General features: G+C 39.7%; 1 protein-coding gene across 4 annotated transcripts; it reads right to left on the reverse strand.

The window, feature by feature from the left end:
• Positions 1-266: 266 nt before the first annotated feature.
• Positions 267-22,447, reverse strand: DCLRE1A (DNA cross-link repair 1A). 4 transcript variants are annotated; one of them, XM_029932604.1, is made up of 10 exons: positions 22,394-22,447; positions 20,728-21,845; positions 16,825-18,501; positions 14,430-14,563; positions 12,421-12,539; positions 9,260-9,400; positions 7,560-7,705; positions 6,603-6,757; positions 2,097-2,238; positions 267-827 (listed from the first exon to the last, which is right to left on the reverse strand). In XM_029932604.1, the coding sequence occupies exons 2-10, from the start codon at positions 21,191-21,193 to the stop codon at positions 667-669; spliced, it is 3,141 nt and encodes a 1,046-aa protein (XP_029788464.1). In that variant the 5' UTR covers positions 21,194-21,845; positions 22,394-22,447; the 3' UTR covers positions 267-666. The 4 variants fall into 4 exon arrangements, with proteins under 4 accessions (XP_029788464.1, XP_029788467.1, XP_029788466.1 ...); XM_029932607.1 differs by lacking the exon at positions 22,394-22,447 and adding an exon at positions 22,197-22,242; XM_029932606.1 differs by lacking the exon at positions 22,394-22,447 and adding an exon at positions 22,182-22,229.
• Between the last annotated feature and the right edge of the window lie 103 nt (positions 22,448-22,550).

A 22,550-nucleotide genomic window follows, 5' to 3' on the forward strand; every position in this document is an offset into this window, starting at 1 on the left:
CTCATTTTTAAAAAAACCACTACAATCTGAATTTCTAGTAATCTGATGTCTTGAGTAAACAGTTCAGGTAAACATCTATTCATGCATACTTTTTGCCATCCTTTATTGGGTGACTACCTAGGCTCTTTGAATCATCTTCTTCAGAGTCAAATGGTGAATTATTTTCACTGAAATTTTACAAAATTGTATGAATCTCACAGTTGTAAATCTTAAAAACCAAAAGACACTATGGCAAATTTGAGATTAATTTTTTATTTAAGTATACATATCATATAAAAGTTATCTCATAAAAATATGCCCCATATTAAATAATTTTAAAGATACAAAATTACTTCTAGATAATGCTTTCAATTTCGATGATCCATTATCATGAATCGTTTGGCCCCTAAGGCTGCCTCTCCTGAGGCTGGATGCAGGCTGTGCCCACTTCCGTGGGAGGAGCAAGGGTCAAGGGTACTTGGGACACAAGTCTCCATCATTACTGACGATGCTGAGACACTGGGCACCATGAATGAACACGCTGCTCAAATGTAAATGAGGAAACAACTTATATGAGCAGCCTTCATGAGGTTTTCCATACAAAGTGTGTTTCATATCACTGAAGATTTAACTAGTAATGAGCTACATGTAAGTTACTTAACTAGTTCCGAGTCCTTTCGGGTAACATCAATATCCGGCTTCCAACTTCCACTCTTTGAAGTATTTCTCCATTGTGCTCCTAGATTTCAAAGTGCCAACATTCACGGTAGGTATGATTTTCTGGGGCTTCAGCCACTGAACAAAACGTTTCATTTCTAGGTAGCTGCTGTGTTCACTATAAGGGATTCCTGGAACACGAAAGAAAAGACACTGCCTATGAAAAATCAAATCATTAAAACAAAACCCCACACAAGCCCAAGATAAAATAAAAAAGGAAAGCAATCCAGAGTATTTTTGTCAAAAACTCCTTGGTGCTTTATGACTGATAAAAAAAGAATTACTTTTTTGTAACAAAAAATTGTAACTTTCATGGATAATAAAGATTAAAATGATACAGAAACTTTGAACATTAAACAATCCTATTGTGTTTCTATGTAGACACCTAATATGTATTTCTATAGATTCTTATTTTTAACTAGGCTTTCTTTTTAAATAATTCTTCTCCTTAAGCACTTCATTCAGCTATGTGCTTCAGGAAAATCCTGGGGGGAAAAAAAAAGGAATAAAATTTGAAAAGCAACAATCAAGAAGACTCTTCGTTTCCAGAGCAAGTAAGCGGATTCCAGTACACAAGCTTGCACAAGTAAAAAAAATTAAGCACAAAAAGTAAAATCAAAATAAAATCCTAAAAATCCTTTTATCTTTGCTGAAGATCAAGGACCACAGAGAAAGGGAGAAAGGGTCCTGCCTAGAGTTAACTAGAGTCTTTAGGGGCTGAAATTAAGTCAAAAATGTTTCCATCAGCCACTATTACAATAAGCCATTTCTGAGGACAATGGTAAACCTCCTCCAAGAAATGAGAAAAATGAGTCAAATCTGTTCCTCTTGCTGTCATGGCATCTAATCTAGTCTTCCTGCTGACAGCCTGACGGTGGCACCTGAACGTCTGGGACAGAAGTGACTGCCCACCCTCCTCCCAAGCGGTTCTACGGTCTCCCCCACAGCACGGATCACAAACGAAACCATCTATTTTAGCCATTGGCCGTGTACTCCGGACACACCCCTTTCTTTCAGTGTACGATGTACACACAGCTGCAGAGAATGTAGAGCAATTTGAAACTCGATTGTTTTTCTTAAACTTTTTTTTTTAATGTTTATTTCTTTATGAGAGAGAGAGTGCAAGGTTGGGGATGGGGCAGAGAGAGAGGGAGACACAGAATTCAAAGCAGGCTCCAGGTTCTGAGCTGTCAGCACAGAGCCTGACACAGGGCTCGAACCCATGAACTGTGAGATCATGACCTGAACCAAAGTCAGATGCTTAACCAACTGGGCCACCCAGGTGCCCCAAAAGTTCATTAAAGATTCCTCTGTACCTGTTTTCCTTGGATATTATTTTCACAGCTCTTTTTAAAACTGTAATAACAGACATTAAAAGTGAAGAAATGTAATAATTATACCGTATATTGAAATGTTTCCTTTGGTCTGGGGAATAATGTCTGCTATTCTAGTTAATTTGTTAGAATGTGTCCATCCTGTAGGTCGAAAAGCCAAAATCTGATTATATTTTCCACCACACTTCTTCAAATGACTCTGTAAAGCCTGTTAAATAAAAACAGATGTTTACTTAATGGTCCATGAAGGTAGGTTATGTGGAAGAAAACAGAATGATCACGTTGGCAGAATCTCAGCGAGTTGGCACCTGAAACATCGATTTGCAATAACCTCGAGCCATACTTCCCAAAAAAGAAAATAAAAATCACTGAAAAAAAAAAAAAACCCACCTTTCCCCCTTATCTAAAGTTAAACAAGCTTACGTACAGTCTGAAAAGAAGATGAGGCAACTTTAAGCATAAGAATTATGTACTGAAAGATGACATATCAGATAGCTTTCAAAAAAAAAAAAAAAAAAAGAATAGAAAAAAAGAAAAGACTCCAAATCCTACTACTATGAGGATCCTGAACATGCGGCGAGGGCGTTGGGGCTGATAGTACCTAAGAGTCTCCCTGTTAGAGGTCCTAGTACCAACCCTGGGAAACAGCGAGCCAAACATGTCCACAAGCGTACGTACAATGGAGGACTGACGGACAGATACAGAGTGGACACAATGCTGTGAACGGCTTCATACTCAACAGGTGCATTTTTAAAAATGTTTTATTTATGTTTGATACAGAGAGTCAGAGCATGAGAGGGGGGGAGGCAGAGAGAGAGAGGAGACACAGGACCAGAAGCAGGCTCCAGAGCCTAATGCAGGGCTCGAACCCACGAACGTGAGATCTGACCTGAGCCTAAGTCGGAGGCTTAACTGACTGAGCCACCCAGGCGCCCAACAAGTGCATTTCAAAGACGCGCACTGGCATGCTTCTCAGGGGCTTCGTCCTTTTCACTCTAATACAAGCTAGAATGTTTTCAACACTTTTCATGCTGCTACAGTGCTTCCCTAAGAAATCTTAAGTAGAATTTTCCAAACCAAGTCCTCATAACTGAGGACATTTGATGAAAGATGACAATCAGTGACCAAAATTCAATCTTTGAAAGAGGAGAAAAATCCAAATAAAAAGAGTCATGGGACAAGAGATACCAAAAGTCTAAGACTTTTGGCCTTAAGACAAAACCTACAGTGTCAAGGGATTAGTGTGAATTTATAAAAAATTCCAGTTTTACATAAAAAAATAAAAAAATCTAAGCTGTACATGATATCATCTTGGATTTCTGAAGCTCTCCCTTCAGAAGATTAAGAACTTTTCTTTCTTAATCATGCAGGCTCTGCACTATTAAAGTAGCATGGGGCGGCTGGGTGGCTCAGTCAGTTGAGCATCCAGCTTCAGCTCAGGTCATGGTCTCACGGTTCATGGGTTCAAGCCGCGTCAGGCTCTTTGCTGACAGCTCAGAGCCTGGAGCCTGTCTTCAGATTCTGTGTCTCCCTCTCTCTCTGACCCTCCCCTGCTCACACTGCTTCTCTCTCTCTCAAAAATAAATAAAACATTAAAAATAAATACATAAAGAAAGTAGTATAAAAGATGCTGGTGGAAAGTTCTGAAGAAAACAAAGACAAATCAATGCATGCATCTATTTAGCCCCTCATTTAATTAATATTTGCTCCAGTATTTGGGCGTGTCATGGTGTCAGAGTTGTGGGTCAGAGACACAGCCTTCGCGTTCTGGAAACTTATAGCCTGGCAGGGAGATGATCAATAAAACCCACTGTGAGTATCTTTTTTAAAAATGGAAACCATATGCCCTTTCTTAACCTTTTCTAATCCCGTCATGTATTGTACCATTGATAAATGGAAGTCTTACAGATTGGCCTTTCCACACAGAATTCATTTTAAAAATTTGTTTAAAGATACAGCTGTATTTTTTTAAGTTTATTTATTTATTTAGAGAGAAAGCATGAGCAGAGGAAGGGCAGAGAGAGGCCTAATGTGGGGCTCGAACCCATGAGATCATGACCTGAGCCAAAACCAAGAGTTTAAAGGTCACTGACTGAGCCAACCAGGCGCCCCTTTAAATTTTTTGTTAATGTTTTTTTATTTTTGAGAGAGAGAGAGAGAGAGAGAGAGAGACAGAGAGACAGACAGACAGACAGACAGACGGAGAGCATGGGCGGGAAAAGGGCAGAGAGAAAGGGAAACACAGAACCCGAAGCAGGCTCTAGGCTCTGAGCTGGATGTGAGAATGAGCCCATGAACTGCAAGATCATCACTTGAGTCAAAGTCAAATACTTAATTGATTGAGCCACCCAGGCCCTGCCTCCCCATAAAAAAGTTTAAGTTATGGATAGATAGCTAAATTTTCATTATAATCCCTCCTGAGGACATTTCGCATAAATGGAATCACATAATATGTAGCCTTCTGTGTCTGACTTCTTTCACTTGGCATAATGTTGCCACAGCTCATTCACACTGTAGCGTATACTATTAATTCATTAATTCATTCCCTTTTACAGTTGGATAACCTTCCTATTTTATGGATATGGCACACTGTGTTTATCCATTCATCATTTGATGGATATTTGAGTTGTTTCCATTGTCTTTGCTATTACGAAAAATGTAGCTGTGAACATTTGTGTAAAGTTTTTGTATGGACATATGTTTTCAATTCTCTTGGGCCTACGCCTAAGATTAGCTGGTCATATCGTCACCCCATATTTAACTTGTCAAGGATTATCGCACTGTTTCCCAAAGCAGCTGCATGACTAATCATCTCACAAGCAATAAATGAGGGTTCCAGTTTCTCCATATTCTCGCTAACAAATGACATCGTCTATCTCTTTATTATTGCTGTCCCAGTGAGTACAAAGCGGCAGCTCACTGTGGTTTTTAGTTTCCTGATCAATGCCGAACTTCTTCTTTCAAATTTTATAAGCCATTTGTATATCTTTTCATTCATTTGGCCGTTCGCACCTTCTTATTCCGTCCGTAGCCCTCTACCATCTGGCCTCCTCCAAGGTCACTTCACTTACGCAGCTCTTCTGCAGGTCACCCAGCGTGCTCTAACTGCCAAACTGCCGTTCTTTCCTTACACGACCCCCGTGCAGCACAGGGAACCTGTAAGAACTCTTTCATGAAAAGTTCTACTCCCTCATTTCTACAGAACTCTGATTCTTCCATCCTTATTATCCTCCCAAATGGATCACTTGTTCAAAGGGCACAAACCAAGATAGTAGGAAATAAAACCGTTAAGATAAAAATCATAAAAACATGCCATACTGTCCTCAAGATATCACTGTTCATTTTATGAATAATCAAAAATATCTCATTAATCTACACAAGCTATATGCCTCTCAAATTTAAAATGTTTCCAAAGAACACTTTAAAGGGACAGAAGACTGACTTGCGTATCCCTGAATTTTTTTATTAATTATGTATTCAGGTAAGTAGACCATAAAATTTTTGCCTTAATCTCATGAACAAAGGAATTGTTACACCAGTTACAATGTCCTTATTCCAGGGATAGAACTAAAATACTCATTTTCATTTTTTAACTTTTAAATTTTAATTGTTTTAAGTTTATTTTTTTGAGAGAGTGAAAGAGCAGAGGAAGGACAGAGAGAGGGAGAGAGAGAATCCCAACAGGCTCTGCACTGCCAATGTGGGGTTCGATCTCACAAACTAAGAGATCATGAGCTGGTCTGAAACCAAGAGTCAGAAACCACCTAGATACCCCTCATTTTATTAATATAGTATAAGCTTTATTGTTTATAAGACAGATTCAGCAATTAACATCCTAAGCTCCACAAATGTTAATTCCTGAATACTTGAACAAAAGTGAAAATACATTTTTTGTGCCTATACACTATGTTCTGATGTATTTTTAAAGACACAGTTCTGATGTATTCCATTGCTAGATGTCAAAATGTTAGTAAATGGAATGAAACTTAGTATCTGAATAAACCTGACAGATATGACCTCACTCTGATTTGGGGGACTTATCTTCCGTCTCTTAGTCTCTAGGTCAGAACTAACACTAGAACTTCCTTTTTGAATGGACTTCCACTGTTGCACTTAATCCTCACAGCAAGTTAATTTCCAAAATATATCAGTGTTCTAGGGGCTTAACATTAATACAGAATAGACCTTAAGACAAGTAAGAACTCTTAGAGTTCTCCATTCATTGCTCCACTCACTGGATAGAAATGGAAAACAATCTTAAAAACAGAAGGTGTAAATGAGCAGACAGTTGCATACTTTTCCATTTTTGTTTCTTTTATGATAGTTCTCTAGTTCCTAGGGCATAGGAATTACTCTACACAGCTGCGTGCGCGCGCGCACACACACACACACACACACACACACACACACACACTAAAAACACTGTAAATTCCATTTAAAAGATCTTCTAGGGCAACATTTCCTATGACTCTAATTCCTCTAAGTTAAATGCAAGTAAAATGGGATTCCAGTTTATAATCACTGCATTACCTTTTCTAGTTCATTCTAAAAAGACATATCATGAATGCTTACCTTAAAGTTAATTTGCATCATTGGGAGAAGGTGGACCAGTGAGTTGCACATATCTGTAGTGATGAGGGAATTAAGTTCTGGGATGTTGAGGCACTGTAAGGTTTTATATTTTTCTTGGGACATGCCCACTTTTGAACCTAAAACATCAGCAATGGCTATAGGCAAAGGAAAAGGTTAAAAATAGTAAAATCACAGCTAGTGGAAAAAACTTACGTTACAACTTAATCAAAATTTAAAATAAGAATTTACAAAAAAGAAAAAACCCAGAAATTCAAAACATTCACACTTTTCGCATTTCAAAAACACTAAGTACTTTTGTTGGTTAACTATATGAAGTAAAAACTGTGAGAAATCCAAAGAATTTATTTTTAGGACCCAGTATTTAAAAATTGAAATGTATGGATAGGGGTAGAGGAAAAGAAGGAACCCAAGTTGGAGGAGTTAAATCTCCGGCTTTATCACTTCATATCTTAATGTTTGCCATGATGCGACCATAATCAGGAAGAAATGTCAAGTATTTTGCAAAATAGTCTAATGCCATCTGGGCAAACTACAATTACATATCCAGACATCATTTATGTACAAAAATTAAAACTGTTCTCTAAAGCAATTAGTTGATGGTTATCCTCAAAGAATGCAGAGATACAATTATGCAGGAGTAAATTTTCAAAGTTCACAGAGATACTAACGTAGTGTAGCATGGCTATTTGCTTTGTAAACATTGTGTAGATGTAAAGGCTACTGCAAACACACTTATCAAGTGTTTCCATTAAGTTAAGCCTTTCAAAGTTCAAATGAATCCAACTCTACCAAACTTTTCTTCAACTGCAAAGGTAATAGTGCACCATTTCAGGAAAGAAGTATCAAGTGCGAGCACCCAGACCGAAAGGGCTTTATGCAAAAGAGAATCTGATCTTTATAATATATTAATGTAAATTAGATACAGCTACCACCCACCTAGGAAGACTTTCTCTTTTCCAATAGAATAAGTGCCACAGACAACAAGAACACGTGGGTTTAGAGTTACCGCCTCGAAGGCAGTGTTGATGGCAAACTGGATAACCTCTTGCTGAGATGGGAAGGAGTATTCTGGGCTGCAGTATCTGTAATATGTTAAATACGGTACTTATTAAATGAGCAACAAGAGAGCCAGAGCATTAAGCTGGATGCTGTTCTAGAAAACAAGCTTTAGCAAACAGACGGATAGCAGCAGTGTAACATATTAACACCCCTGCGGTTATGTCACTGTCGGTGGTTAAAATATTTCTGACAGGCTGGGGATCACTTATGATGGAATTCTGTATCTTCAGTGTATCTTTTTCATATTTCTTTTATCACCCTTGTATAAAGAAACTGCCTCTTTTTCTTTGAGGACTGTTCCAGCCAGCCAGCTATTTTAGCTGTGAATTATAAACCTCAGCAGCCTTTTTGTTTTAACTCCAATCACTATCAAAGAAAATTCTAGTGACAGGGATTATCTCTGAACTAAAGAATTCTGATTTCGTTTAAAAATTAAAATGATGAAACCAAATATGAATGTACTGAAGTAGTTTTAAGTCAGACAGTGAATATTCACATGGTTATCTGCTCTTCTGAGGAGATACAGAAATATGTACCATGTTGTAAGAACACTACAGATCTGGTTTGGTCTATCACCAGACAATAACACCAAATAGAAAATTACCCCTAAGACTACTTACGAGCTAGCTGTCTCCACTTGGGAAGAAAATTAAGCATTTTTTTTTTTTACTTACAAAAAGTTATAAAGTACGAATATCAAAGAAACATTTTTCCAATTTTCAAAATTGTTTGTGGTGGTTAGTCATAATAGAAAAGACACTTAAGTCTTTTCTCTGATAAAAAAAAAAAACCCACAAAGAAATTCAGAATTCTATGTAGAGCAAAACTAAGTAACAAAAGAGGTGCTTTTTTTAACTTATTATTTTCTTGATTTATCCAGTGTTTAAAGTATTAAAAAAATTTTTTTAAATGGAAAAATTAGCTATAGTGTTAGAAAACTGGATATGGAAAGGCCATCTTTTATTAAAATATGCCATATGAACTCACTTCTTAAAGCAGGCTGAAATAGTTGATATAATTAAATTCTAACAAAATGATGAGGTATTTTAATATATGATAAAAAATGGCTGCTGGTGGCATCATGTTTATATAACATTTAGGAAGTCAAAGTTGTCCCTTAAAAATTACATTTTGGAGAAATGAACAAGAATTCTGAATATTCCGAAACAGAAATCGCATTTTGCTCCTTTTCTTCTCCACAATTATACTTAATTGTTACACAGGTGCTTTGAAAAAATAGCTTAAAAGAGTGTCTGCCTTGTTTCAGTAACAGGGTTCTCACATAAACCGTATATTCAAAAGGAAATTACAAAAAAGAAAAAACTGAGTCATAGCTGCTTAGGACTAGGTCATCTCAAATTTGTTCTTAAGCAAATATGTATTTTTTCAAACACCATTTCTCTAATAAATAGTCTTATGATGGTAATCGGTAATAAGCCATCATTTTGATTTGATTACATCAAATCAATTTGATTACATCGTTTTGATTACACAATTACCGACTGTGCCACCTATTCATAATGTACAGGGCAAATGCTGTCGGTGGGAAAAGGAAGCATACAAACAAAGCCTCTTACGTTGTATCTAGGTAAAGCGTGTGGACCTTCTGGCCTGCGAGGAGAGAACGCTCCATGGCAGGGTGTGCCCGGAAGTCTCCGGTGTGTAAGAGGACTTTACCGTTAGGAAGACAGAACAGGATCATGACTGCACCTGGACAGCTGAACACAAACATTTCATAGAAATATTGTTAACACGTGCAAGGGAGCCCAAGGAAGAGTCCTCATTCATTACCAGCAGGTGAAGACTCTGGTAGCTGCCAGCACTGCAGAGGAAATGGAGCACGTTCACTTTAGAAAAGTTTACATCATAAAAAAAAAAAAAAAATCCGGGTGCAGGACAGGATTAATTCAGCGGGCCAGGTTTGTTCAAACTCCCCACTTCCCTACCTAAGGTCTTCCCCACCTAAGACCTGTCTTTAGGACTAGTCCTTGGCTGGCTCTTGAGAGAAGAGTTCTGAGCCCCTGGAATATTCTGCCTGCTAAGAGTGCTTTGTGTGCTGACGCACGGGGCCGTGTGTGACTAGTTTGCCCAGAGAGTTTATGCTAACAGTGTTATCTAAGGTGAAGACCTGTTTTTGCTCTCTGGGACTGGAGTCAGAGTAGCCACAGCAAGTCACATGGGTGCCGCACGTGCACATGACTGACGCTCCATAAAAGCCCCGGCTGGACTCAAGGCTCCGATGAGCTTCCCTGCTTGGCCAGGCTTTGCATGTTGTGGGGACACGGGGCTGCAGGGAGAATGAAGTACGTCTGTGCCACTCCTTAGAAGAGGGTCCCTGGAGACTCGGGCCTGGTCGCTCCTGGACTTTGCCCCCATTTGCCTTTTCCCTTTGCCGATTTTAATCTGAATCCTTTCGCTGTAACCTCAAGTATGACAGCTTTTCTGAGTCCCGGGGGTCCTCCTAGTGAACCACCATAGACTTGGGGATGCCCTGACATACTGGGACTTGGAAATTACTGCCCCAACACATGGAACTTTAGTTTTGAATCTTAGGAAAAAGTAGGACATAATTGCTTTTGTAATTAAAAACTATCCCTTAGCTTCTTACCCCAAAACTTCAGATGAATGACTGAACTGGGAAAGAAATAATACCAATACTACCAATAATAATAATAATAATAATGCCAAGACTGGGAAAGAATACCAATATACACAATATCTTTTGGAAAGCAGAGGAAGAAGGAATGCTTCATGAGGCCAGCATTACCCCAATGTCAAAGCCAGACAAAAGCATTATTTAAAAAACAACAACAGCAACAAAAAAAACAACTACAGACCAACATCCATTATGAAAACGAGATATAGAAGTCTTTAACAAAATATCTGGCATATCAAATCCAGCAATATATATTTTTAAAAGGATAATCCATGAATATAAAGTGGGATTTATCCCAGCCACGCAAGGCTGGTTTAACATCCAGAAACCCCATCATGATTATTTACCGTCAACAATACAAAGGAGAAAAGTTATGATTGCCTCGGTGGGTGCAGGAGCATGCGACAAAATTCAATACCCACTCATGATGACAGACTCTCTGCAGACCAGGAACAGAGGACACCTTCTCAACCTGATACAAAGGCATTTATGAAAAATCTATGGCCAACATCAAGCTTAGTGAGAAAGACTGAAAGCTTTCTTCTTAGGGTCAGGAGCAAGACAGTACCTCTGCTCTCACGACTGAGAGGTCTGAGCCAGGACCAAAAACAAGAGGGGGAAAAAAGGATTCTGAGTGGAAAGAAGTAAAAAACGGTCTATACTTGCAGATGACATGATCATACATGCAGTTTCTAAGAATCTACAAAAAACCTACTGCAACTAATGTGCGAGTTTAGCAAGGTCTCAGGATACAGGGTCAGTAAACAAAAATCATGTCCATCAAGAGGTGAATAGATAAAGATACTGTTGTGTGTCCATGCAACCGGTAATACTCAGCAATAAAAAGGAGCAAACTGTGGATACACACATCAGCACGGATGGATCTCAGAACCATGATGAAGGACAGAAGCTGGATGCAAACGAGTAGATACTATGCGATTTCATTTAGCTGAATCCCTAGGGTGCAGGAAAGGAAAGACAAATCTAATCCATGGTGACAGGAAAGAGATCGATGGTTAACTGGGCCAGAGTCAGTTGGGGACTGACTGGGAAGGAGCCTCAGGAAGCCTTTTAGGGTGGGGGAAAATGTCCTATATTTTTACTGTGGTGGGAATTGTATGGGTGTGTATTTTTGTCAAAATTCAGCAAACACTTAAAATGGCTCTGTTTATGTAAATTACACATAATAAAGATGACTTGAAAAAAATCGGAACTTGAGTTGTCATAATTGGTGATTAAAAAAAGGAACAGAAGTTAGCAGACAAAAAGTTGAAGGCAATCTGAAGACAGAGCATGGGTCTGGATTTTTGGAGACCTAGTCTTAATTTTAATTCTGTAAGCATCTATGCTCTACAAGGCACACGAGGCTAACATTATATGAAAAGTAAGAGGAAGTGTAGTTGAGTGTAACATTTTGGCAAAATGATACTGACAGGGCTTTACATTAAAAAAAAGAAAAAAAAGAGGGAAAAAGGGAAACCATTTCCAAGAAAAAAAATTTCCAAGTCTTTACTATCAAAAGCTTGAAGGATTCCTTAAAAGGGAAAAAAAAAATTTTCTAGTATCTGAATGGAGTACAATCTGTTAATTTATATAAATGATATCAAAGAAAATGGCAAAAAATAAAGAAAATGGCAAAAGGTTATCTCTTCAAAACACCAGCAACATGTTAAAATAGTTTTTAAAAAATAAGAGGGATGTCACATATCAAGCATGGTCATTTAGCCATTAAAAATGGGTTAGGTAATATTTAAAGGGTCTCACTGTATTTAATCTGATTCCATAGTCGGGTACATTTTTTTTTCCCAAAAGGAGAAACATGTTTTACTCAAATTTTTAAAAACAGCAATCATGGCTCTCTGGCTCTCTCCATTCCATCAGCTTGGAGTGAGCAGAGGCCCGGGTTCGAACCTGTAATAAACGACCCTTGCTTTTTGGCTTTGGAAAAAAAAAAAAAAAAAAACCAGCAATCACATTATTCCAATAAAAAAATTCTTAAATAGATTACTAATGTATTTTTTAAAATATTTTTAAAAATAGGCCAGCCTTAAGGTAAAGCCTTAAGGTAACTTTCATACTTACTGATTGGCATCAAGCAAAACAACTTTTACACCATTTACTATACACTCGGTGTCCATCGGCAGAGGATGGACATATTGCTTTTGCACGTGAAGTTTGCTCCTCAACAAATTGCCAGTTATCTGCAAAACAGAACGCACGTATGGCTGATACAGCAAAACACTAGCTAAGTCTTCTGTTTCAGATCTAGTTCAGAACCAAGTATCTTAGTCTCCCTGCTTTCCCACTAATATTCATGGAAACCCTCCAGAATACCTGAAAGAAACCTCCTAAAATGACGGCCACAATTCTGTTTAAACACTGTCATTGGCTCTCCCTCACCCCCGATGACAAAACCCCTCGTGAGCCGACCCCTGCTCATTTCTGGGGGTTCATCTTCTGTTGTTCCGTATGTCATGGTTGGCCATTCGGAAATATTTGAAGCACGTGGGACGGGTCGCTCTCTAAGGTGTGTGTGCCCTTATGTAAACTCTATTCTCTGACTAGAATGCCCTCTCCTCTCTCTTCTGCCTGGTTCTGGAATCGGACAGATCTGCGTTCAAATTCTGGCTCTACCATTATTAGCTCTATGACTTGGGGCACATCATTTAACCCCTTTCCCAGCCCGAATTGACTCATTAAAGGAAAGAGGTTGGGGGCGCATGAGTGGCTCAGTTGGCTGAGTGTCCGACTTTGGCTCAGGACGTGATCTCACAGTTCATAAGTTTGAGCTCCATTCAGGCTCATTGCTGTAAGCACAGAGCCTGCTTCAGATCCTCTCTCCCTTTCTCTGCTCCTCCCCCACTCATGTTCTCTGTCTCAAAAATAAATTTAAAAGAAAATTTAAAAAGAGGTTAATTGAAGAATGTTTGAGGATTAAGTCAAATTCTAGCCAAATCTCTTAGTAGGTTGTATCAAAATAGTCATTTTTTTTTGAGAGAGAGACAAACAGTACATGAGTGGTAGAGGGAGCAAGAATCTTAAGCAGTCTCCATGTCCAGTACAAAGCTTGACATGGGGCTCGATCTCACAACCCTGAGATCATGACTTGAACTGAAATCAGGAGTCAGATGCTTATCTGACTGAGCCACCCAGGGACCCCTAAAATAGTCACCTTTTAATTTTTTTTTAATGTTTTATTTATTTTTGAAACAGAGAGACAGAGCATGAGAGGGGGAGGGGCAGAGAGAGAAGGAGACACAGGCTCCAGGCTCTGAGCTAGCTGTCAGCACAGAGCCCGACGTGAGGCTCAAACCCACAAATGTGAGATCTGACCTGAGCCGAAGTCGGAGGCTTAACCAACTGAGCCACCCAGGTACCCCAAATAGTCACCTTTTAATAATTAATTCAAGGTATCTCTTCCACCAGGAAACTTTCTCTGACCTTGGCCTGGGACAGCATAAAGCACTTTCTCCTGCATTCTGCTCAGTTTCCTAGCACCCCATCACAGTGTATTTGGAAAATTGTCTACTGAAGGCTGTGAGTTCCTTGAAGTTGAGCATTTTGCCTTGAATGTCTTTTTAGGTACCAATAAATATTTATCAGATGAAACTTAGGTGTTTCAGTGCACTGTGAAGTACCTTACTGTTTCTATATAATAAAGCATTTTAAAAAATGCTATTGTTGGGGCACCTGGGTGGCTCAGTTGGTTGAGCGTCTGACTTCAGGTCAGGTCATGATCTCATGGTCCGTGGGTTCAAGCCCCATGTTGGGCTCTGTGCTGACAGCTCAGAACCTGGAGCCTGCTCATATTCTGTGTCTCCCTCTCTCTCTGACCCTCCCCTGCTTGCTCTCTGCTCTGTTTCTCAAAATAAAATAAAGACATTAAAAAAAATGTTTTAGTTTAAAAAAATAAAAAAGCTATTGTAATTATTGATAATAACTCATTTCATTTTAGAGTCTTAATGTGCAATCTATTTTCTCATAGCTTTTCTAGTAGGATGACAGATCTTACAATGTTACTCTTTTTCAACCGCATTGCTTAGAAATTTGCTGCATTCCATGTATGTAGAGTTTAGAATACTAAAACTTACCTCACTACAGTAAACTGGAAATGTGAAGTTTTTAGACAATCCGGCGTAATGATCAGAATGAAAATGTGTGAGGAAATAGGCTGTGCAACCTTCGACCAGTCCATACTGGAAGGCATCGACTGTAAAGCCAGTCCCTGTCACAGAAAGAGTACACAACTGCTTGAGGAATAGCTAACGGGGTGAGAAATACTCGGTCCAGTGCAAACAGATCCAACTATACATCCTGACTCCAGCTGAGCTTTATAACCTAAAAACCTACACCACGTAAATTCAGCAAAAGGCGGTACTAGAAATGAAAGTAAGTCTTGTGAGTTTCTAGTAAATATCCCAACATTGGCTTTGTTTTCTCAGTGAGTAACTGTACCAAAAGAAATTAAAATGCTAAGCTACAAACCAATTATTTCTTTGCTTTCCTGACCTAAAGTCTTCTACAAAACAGCAAACGGAAAATGCTTACTTTCTTCTTATTTTATTCTATTCTGGCAATGGAGACTGGGGGCAAACACGGTTGAAGGCCCCAGTAATCTTGCATGTTACAGTGGCTGAGGCCCTCCAAAGGGACACAGTACAATAACAGATGAACAGCATAGATATAGTATTTGAATTTCACTGTGGGGGATGGGAGGAAGAAGAGAAATGAGAAAATAAATTCCGGGTGCCTGCTGGCTCAGTCTGTAGAGCATGTAACTCTTGATCTTGGGGTTGTGAGTTAGAGCCCCACAATGGGTGTAGAGGTTACTTAAAAATAAAATCTTTTTTAAAAATGCCCCAAAAAGGCTACTGAGAGGAGCAATAAAGAAAAAAAATGGTTGAGGTGTCCTGAAAAGTGTTCATGAAAGAAGTAGCCAAGCGTGTGGGTCAGGATAGGTAAATAGGCGTGGCTTCACAGCCCCACTGAGGCTTATCCACACAAGGCACACTACTCTCCGGTTCACTTAAAATACAGAAAACGCATCACAGGAATCATTAAAGACAAAATTATGATGTACATAAATGCTATTCCCTACATAAACATTCCGAATTATAGATCAGGAACACCAAAGCGCTTTAAAAAGTCTTTCTGAGACTATAGATGCTGGCGAGGATGTGGAGACTCTTGGTGGGAATGTAAACTGGTGCAGCCGCTCTGCAAAACAGGGTGGAGGCTCCTCAAAAAACTATTGATAGAACTCCCCTATGACCCAGCAATAGCACTGCTGGGGATCTACCCAAGGGATACAGAAGTGCTGATGCATAGGAACACATGTACCCCAATGTTCATAGCAGCACTGTCAACAATAGCCAAAACATGGGAAGAGCCTAAATGTCCATCAGCTGATGAGTGGATCAAGAAGATGTGGTATATATACACAATGGAGTACTACATGGCAATGAGAAAGAATGAAATCTGGCCATTTGCAGCAAAGCAGATGGACCTCGAGGGTGTCATGCTAAGCGAAATAAGTCAGGCAGAGAAGGACAGATACCATATGTTTGCACTCACAGGTCTAACAGGAGGAACCTAAGGGACCTAAGGGAGAGGAAGGGGGTAAGAGAGCCGGGGAGACTGAGGGACACAAATCATGAGAGACTACTGAATACTGAAAATGAACCATGGACTGAAGGGGGAGGGGGAGTAAGGGGAAGGGGGTGAAGGTCATGGTGGGGGGCACTTGTGAGGAGAAGCACTGGGTGTTATATGGAAACCAATCTGACAATAAACTATTAAAAAAATTAAAAAAATAAAAAGTCTTTCTGAAACCAAAAATAAAAAAAAAAAAGTCTTTCTGAAACCAGGTACATTTTGGCAGTTCTATATTATCTTCAGAAGAGTTCCTGGTTTCTTCAATAATAAAATAATAAAATAATAAATAATAATGATAAATTCATTTTGCTATGTTATTTTTGTAATTCACTTATGAAGGCATTGGAAGTTATAAAATATGAAAAGGCTGAGAAACTAAGTTATGATGTGGATTAAAACTATTTGACATGGATTATGACCTATGCAATTTATTAATTTTCCTTCTTTGAGGCTACTTAGCACTCTGTATTTCTCTTCAGGGCATACAGACTGTTTTTATCATAACTACTTACAGAGAACCTTTCCTCCTCCCATATGAAGCTGACCTTCACTGAACTGTATCAAATCTGTAATACATACCTACTAGAATAGTATCTTGTACACAGATATTTATATATACTTACATTTAATAAAAGTTTGCTGCAGTGACGGGGGCAAAAACATTGAAGTAGGCAAAAAAAAAAGTTACAGGTCAATGAATTACCATAAAAAAACAAAGGAAATACATATAAAATTTGTTTTATACAAACACAGACACACAACCTAGGGAATAAACATGAAATTTTAAGTTGATTCTTTGTAGATATACTAAACATTGGCATTTCAACTTACCAGGTATTTTCTTATAGAATGGACATGTCTTTCTTCTTAATTGTCCTGCATTCGGTGACTCTGGGAATTTTGTGTTCCCTCTCTGCTGCCTGCCACCAGCTGATTTTCTGAAGACTTTGTCTTTCCTTAAATTGACAGTTTCAGATTCTGTCCCGTTAATAAGGCGATGTGACCTCTTCTGATGTGCTCCTGCCGGTAGAGAATCGGACTTTCTCTGTCTTTTTCTTTGATGCACTGACGGCTCACTGGAAAATTCCACAGAGGGCTGCGTCTCATTTAAATCCTTTGCATCGAATTCTGAATCACTTAAAGATTTTTCTGCTTTCCTCTTGCGCTGCCGGGACCTCTTTTCCGTAGGACTCCCAGCTGGATTTAAGTTCAGCCCTTCTACTGCACTTCCCTCCAGCAACTTCTCTTCTTTTCTTTTGGGTGGCAGTCCAAAATAAACACCTATGTCCATTTGTTTCATTACCTTGGAAGAAGGCTGTGTCGCAGGACACTTTGGGCCAGATGGCGACATTTTCAGAGGCTCAGCCACAGCAGTCGAACTAGATTTCTCTGTATTTGGAATTGTACCTTTACTGCCTTGTGTGCCCCCTAATGCCTTTCCGCAGACACATGTGGTGTTCACATTGTTCTTAGCACTGAAGTTCTTATTTGATGATTTTCTGATTTTACCTGGGGTTGAGTGGGAAGAACGATCCCCTTCTCCCTGGCTTTCAGACGCTTTTGGCATTTCACTACTAAGTGCCGGAAGGGAGATCTGATTGCAAACAGCTGATTCTTCAATTACCTGTTTCTGTGTATTTGACTGGCGTTCTGGCGGGCCAGGTGTTGCCCCAACAGCTTGATAACTAGAAGTAAGGCTCTCTGCTAATGCCGATGGAAATGGCACAAAATCATCACCAGCATATGCTCTATCATCACACGAAGTAATACTGTTATTTTGGAAGAGAAGTTGAGATGGACCGGCTCGCGTGCTGTATTTGTACAGTGCTTCGTTGTGTCTCTCCGGAGTTGAGAAGCCGGGCACGTGGGGGCCGCTCTCCTGCTGGTCCTCCAGTGAGGAGCCATGGAGTTTTTGAAACAAAGGAGAGTTGGTGTCGTCTCCTTCCAGGCTGCCATCTTTAGAGCTTCCTGTAAGCAGCAGCTCCTGCTGTGAATCACCTAGCTCTTCATCCAGATCGTACATTTCCTCATCGCTTTGAAGTGGAGAGTAAGAGATTTCATAGTTGCTAAAATCCCTTTCCGGCGGTGGCCAGAGTGCGAGTTCTGAGTTGTTTTGGCTGCTTGATTCTTGGGCGAGAGGCAAACCAACTCCAACCAGTTTGTCATTATTAATACTTTCTGGAAGTTGTGGGGTTTGTTGGGACGTTTGGAGATTTGTCCAAGAAGAAAGCTTTGTATTGGTCTCAGCGGGAGACTGAGATTTCTTTAGACATTGTGTCGGGGGAGTTGAGACATTTTTTAAGTTTTCCATTGGTTTCTGAGGCAGAGACCATCTTTCCTCAAGGCTACAGAGGAAGCCTGAATTAGTCTCATTGAAACAACCCCCTGACCCACGTGGGGGGCTGCTGAGAGGCCTATTGCTGGCTCTGCTCTGAGCCAGTAGGAGGTGAGTGTATCTCTTGAAATGAGAAGGAATTGTTGAGGTGCACAGAAGACCATCAGGACACTCTGAAAATTTTAACAAAGAAAAAAGGTAAGAGGATCAAAGCACAGACAGGGTTAACACATGAGTGAAAAGTAATCAATCCTACTTGGGAGCCTTAGGACCACAGCTATCTTTATTTATATAATCAAAAGATCCAGCATAAAATAACAATAATCCGGCATGGTTTTACAAGATGCTAGTTATTCTTAAATCAAATACTTCTTAAGGTTTCTTTTCAGATAATCTTTTTTCAAAAAAAATTTTGAAGACTAATACCTTCCCCCCCCACCCCAAGTAACTCTCACAAATATGAGCTCCTTCAAAATGCTGTTCACGCCCACACGAGGTTTTACAGGTGCTCACTAGTCCGCTACTGCTCAGGCAATAAAGAGGGAGAAAGACTAGCATGTCTCTTAGAGAACTAAAGTTCTACCCTAATTTTTATCTTATCAAGCAACACAGATTCGTGACAAAGTACCCAATTAGGGTCCATTTTTTAATATTCACACTGCCTAGGATAACAGTAATAACAGTCTTAATTAGTAATAACTGTTCATACACTGAATATTTTAGATTCTAAGATTTGCAATTCAATTTGATCAACTGGTTAATAATAAGGCTTTAATAATCATCTGGAAACTATTCCCATCACACTATGATAATTGAGAACCATTCTGTAAACCATCTTGGCAAATCCCCTCATAGATTAATTTCCAGGTCTATAAATAAAAGATGACCCCCCGCCCCCAAAAGATGTTACATGGAACTAGAAGACCTCGTTGCTTAATTTAAAACCACCTCCTCAAAGTATTTGTTATGGGACAGAATTCAATTCAAGAAGAGTCCATCTGAAACTTTATTCAAAGGAGTTTAGGCAGTGAAAACACCAAAAGCAAGCCCTTTCTGAGGTGGTTTCATCAGAAGACAGTTCACCCTGACTTGCTTACTGTGGGAGTCCAACTTCCATTTCTGATTTTCAAGCCTCTTAAAGCCTCATTACCGGCATTTGATGAGGCATTCTCTTTATCAAAAAAGCTAATGCCAATTTTTTTAAAAGTTCTTTTGCATCTTCACGCAGTACTTTAAAATAACTAGAGGTTAATAATAAAATGTCTTCTGATTCATACTTAACATATAAGCCATACTGCGTAGTATTTTTATTTTGCTGAATTTTAATTCCTTGAGATTTAGAAATCTATATATGGTGTCTGTGATAACTTTGAAATACACAAATCATCATAACAACCCATTCTTCACATACTCCAAGTAGGACTTCCTATGTTAAACATGACATTATGTATCTTAAAAGATAATAAAAGCATAGCATTACTTCATTTATCACTTGGCACATTTTAAATTAGAATCTTAAAAACCCACGATTCCTTCCCAGTTTTTCTTTCTGTACAATACCGCGACAAATCCAACATAATCACATTTAGAAGACTTGACTCTAGGGGCGCCTGGGTGACTCAGTCAGATGAGCATCCCGACTCTCGATTTCGGCTCAGGTCATGGTCTTATGGCTCGTGAGTTCAAGCCCCATGCTGGGCTCTGCACTGACAGCAGAGCCTGCTTGAGAGCCTCTCTCCCCCTTTCTCTCTGTCTCTCCTCTGCTTGTGTGCAGGCTCTCTCAAAATAAATAAATTAATTTAAAAAAAAAGACTTGACTATATGCATAATTCTTTAAATTTCTGTTTCACAAAAGATCACAAATGGGCAGTTTAACTTTCAAGACTGCTGTTCTTATAGGGGCTGCCTGGCTGGCTCAGTCCGAAGAGCATGTGACTGTTTTTGGGGCCGTGAATTCGAGCCCCGTGTGGGCATCCAGATTACTTAAATAAAACTTCAAAGAGAGTGCTCATCTATAAAATGTCCACACCACCTACCTTTTGCGGTCATTAGGAGAGTCAACTAAATAAACAGAATGAAAGTATTTAGCACAGTAGGTGCTCAATGGACATTTACAGAAAAATAACGGGAGATGTTTAGGAACCTTTATCAAATAAGAAACTGCGTTACAACTGTTTTCAAGTTGGCTACGTTCTTTAAAATTATACCGTTGGCTGTTATCTTTTAACCCTTCTTAAGAAGGGTTTCTTTGCTTCCTCCGAGGGTAAGTCATTTATACTGTAGTGTCTCCTCTCCCTTACAGTTTCCTGCTTGCCTTGCCTGTTCCACTGGACTGATTCCTCTGGCAAATGCAGATCTTTTAGACTATTGAAAGACTACTACCTTTTTTGTAGTCTTACCTGTTTCAGAGACTGGTGGCGAATCCAAACACTCGAAAACATGCCATCGAGGTGTCTGACCTAGCAATGAGGAAAAAGGCATCTGGCAGTTTGGACAGTATCCATCATAAACTGGACGTATCTTGGGAGACACGTATTTGTGTTTGCCAGTCCTACCGTGCTTTCCTGGAGTGGTCTCCTGATCTTGGGACGGCTGAATACCATCCCCGCAACTAGAATTCTGACTAGAAGCTGCAGAAGTTGGACTATCAGTCCCTCCAAGGCACATTTCGGGGTCCTTTGTCTTCTCGTTAGCTTCTACAGTTCTTTTTTTATGTCTCTTTCGTTTTGACGGGTATTTTCCATCTGTTGCGTTTTCAACAGATTTTGGAGTATCCTCAGAGCAATTATTTGTACGTACCGGCTTTGGTTTCCTTTTAGATTTGTATTCCCAGATGTCTTCTTCCAAAAAAGCATCTTCTAACATGGCAAAGTGACTCTTAAGTAAATTGAGAATCTATGTCTTGTTACAAAAGTTTTAAAAGGAAATATTTTGCTGCGAAAAAAAAATAGTAACAAAATCCCACTAACTCGGTGGGAATCTAAAGCTTTGGTAAAGGTTATATTGACAAACTACAAACCTTATACCCGAGAACACAGGCTATTCCATTTAGACCACAATAAAATTAAGAGAACCTACCACAGGGGTAGCATTTAGAAGTTTCCTATTGTGGTTGCTATTTCATCCAAGTGACTTGGCCTTTCTAAGGACTTGATTCATAAAAATAGTTATCAGTAATACTTTGAAAATTAAGCACCAAAGGGAAGTATAGGTTTAACAGCTTAATCTTAGAGTGAGCTTTGTAAAATTGTTATAAAGCTCCTGTAAGTTCCCTTTCAACTGGACAATTGTCCAAATAATTCATAAATGCAACACAGTCCCTGGGCAATGGGTTTAGCAGGTTTTCCAAACATTAAATGGCTGCCTCGGCTTGCTACTACCACCATAATCACACCATAATCAAAGAAGTGTGTGATTCAGGGGGTAAAAATTGCCCTTCTGTGTGACTCTTGGATATTCAACCCCTTCGGTTTCCTGGGTCAGTCCAGTGTCTTCCTCCAGCAGCAATGAGCACACACTGCACAGTGAACAAACAAAATTCAAATATGTGAAATTGTGCTTGCACCGATGCCACCCACACTCCTAATTCGGGACTGCACAAGTGGTCTGCCCCATTGGTGGCCAGCCTTCTCTCCCTCCACCAGCCTCAAAACCAACATTCACCGGCTGAGGCTTCCCAGCTGCTCTACCTTCTCTTTGAACCTAGGAGGCTGCAAGGCCAGTGAGTGGGGCCTTTCACCTCCCAGGCAGGAAGAGGGTAAGCTGCTAGCACAGCCGGCTCTATAAAAGCCATCAGAGCCCTCGGCTTCTAAAGTCAGAAGCCCAGCCCACCCGGATCCTCTTCGCAGCCCACCTGCCGCCCACACACCCTTGGGAGCAGCTCCAGCTGCATCCGCTCCACGCGGCTCCCCCTACCCCCTGCCCCGCTGACAATCTATTCCCGGTCGCACTTTCAGCACTGCGGGGCGACAAAATACTATATGTGTGTAAGACAAAGCCATTGCCGGTCACTCTCAACCTTAAGAAAATCTCTCCCTTGAAGATATCCTTACCCCCCGCTTTTACCTCTCGTGTCTTGGCGGGAACGGCGTCCTCTTGCCACTGCTGTGTCGAATCTGCTGACCCTGGCTTAAGGGCGGGACTTGGAAAAAGTTTGTGTCCTTTTCAGTCCTACGGATTTATTTTATTTTATCTTATTTTTGTTCTAAACCCTCTAATTTCT

This window comes from Suricata suricatta, chromosome 2 (assembly GCF_006229205.1).
Source record: "Suricata suricatta isolate VVHF042 chromosome 2, meerkat_22Aug2017_6uvM2_HiC, whole genome shotgun sequence".
NCBI lineage: Eukaryota > Metazoa > Chordata > Mammalia > Carnivora > Herpestidae > Suricata > Suricata suricatta.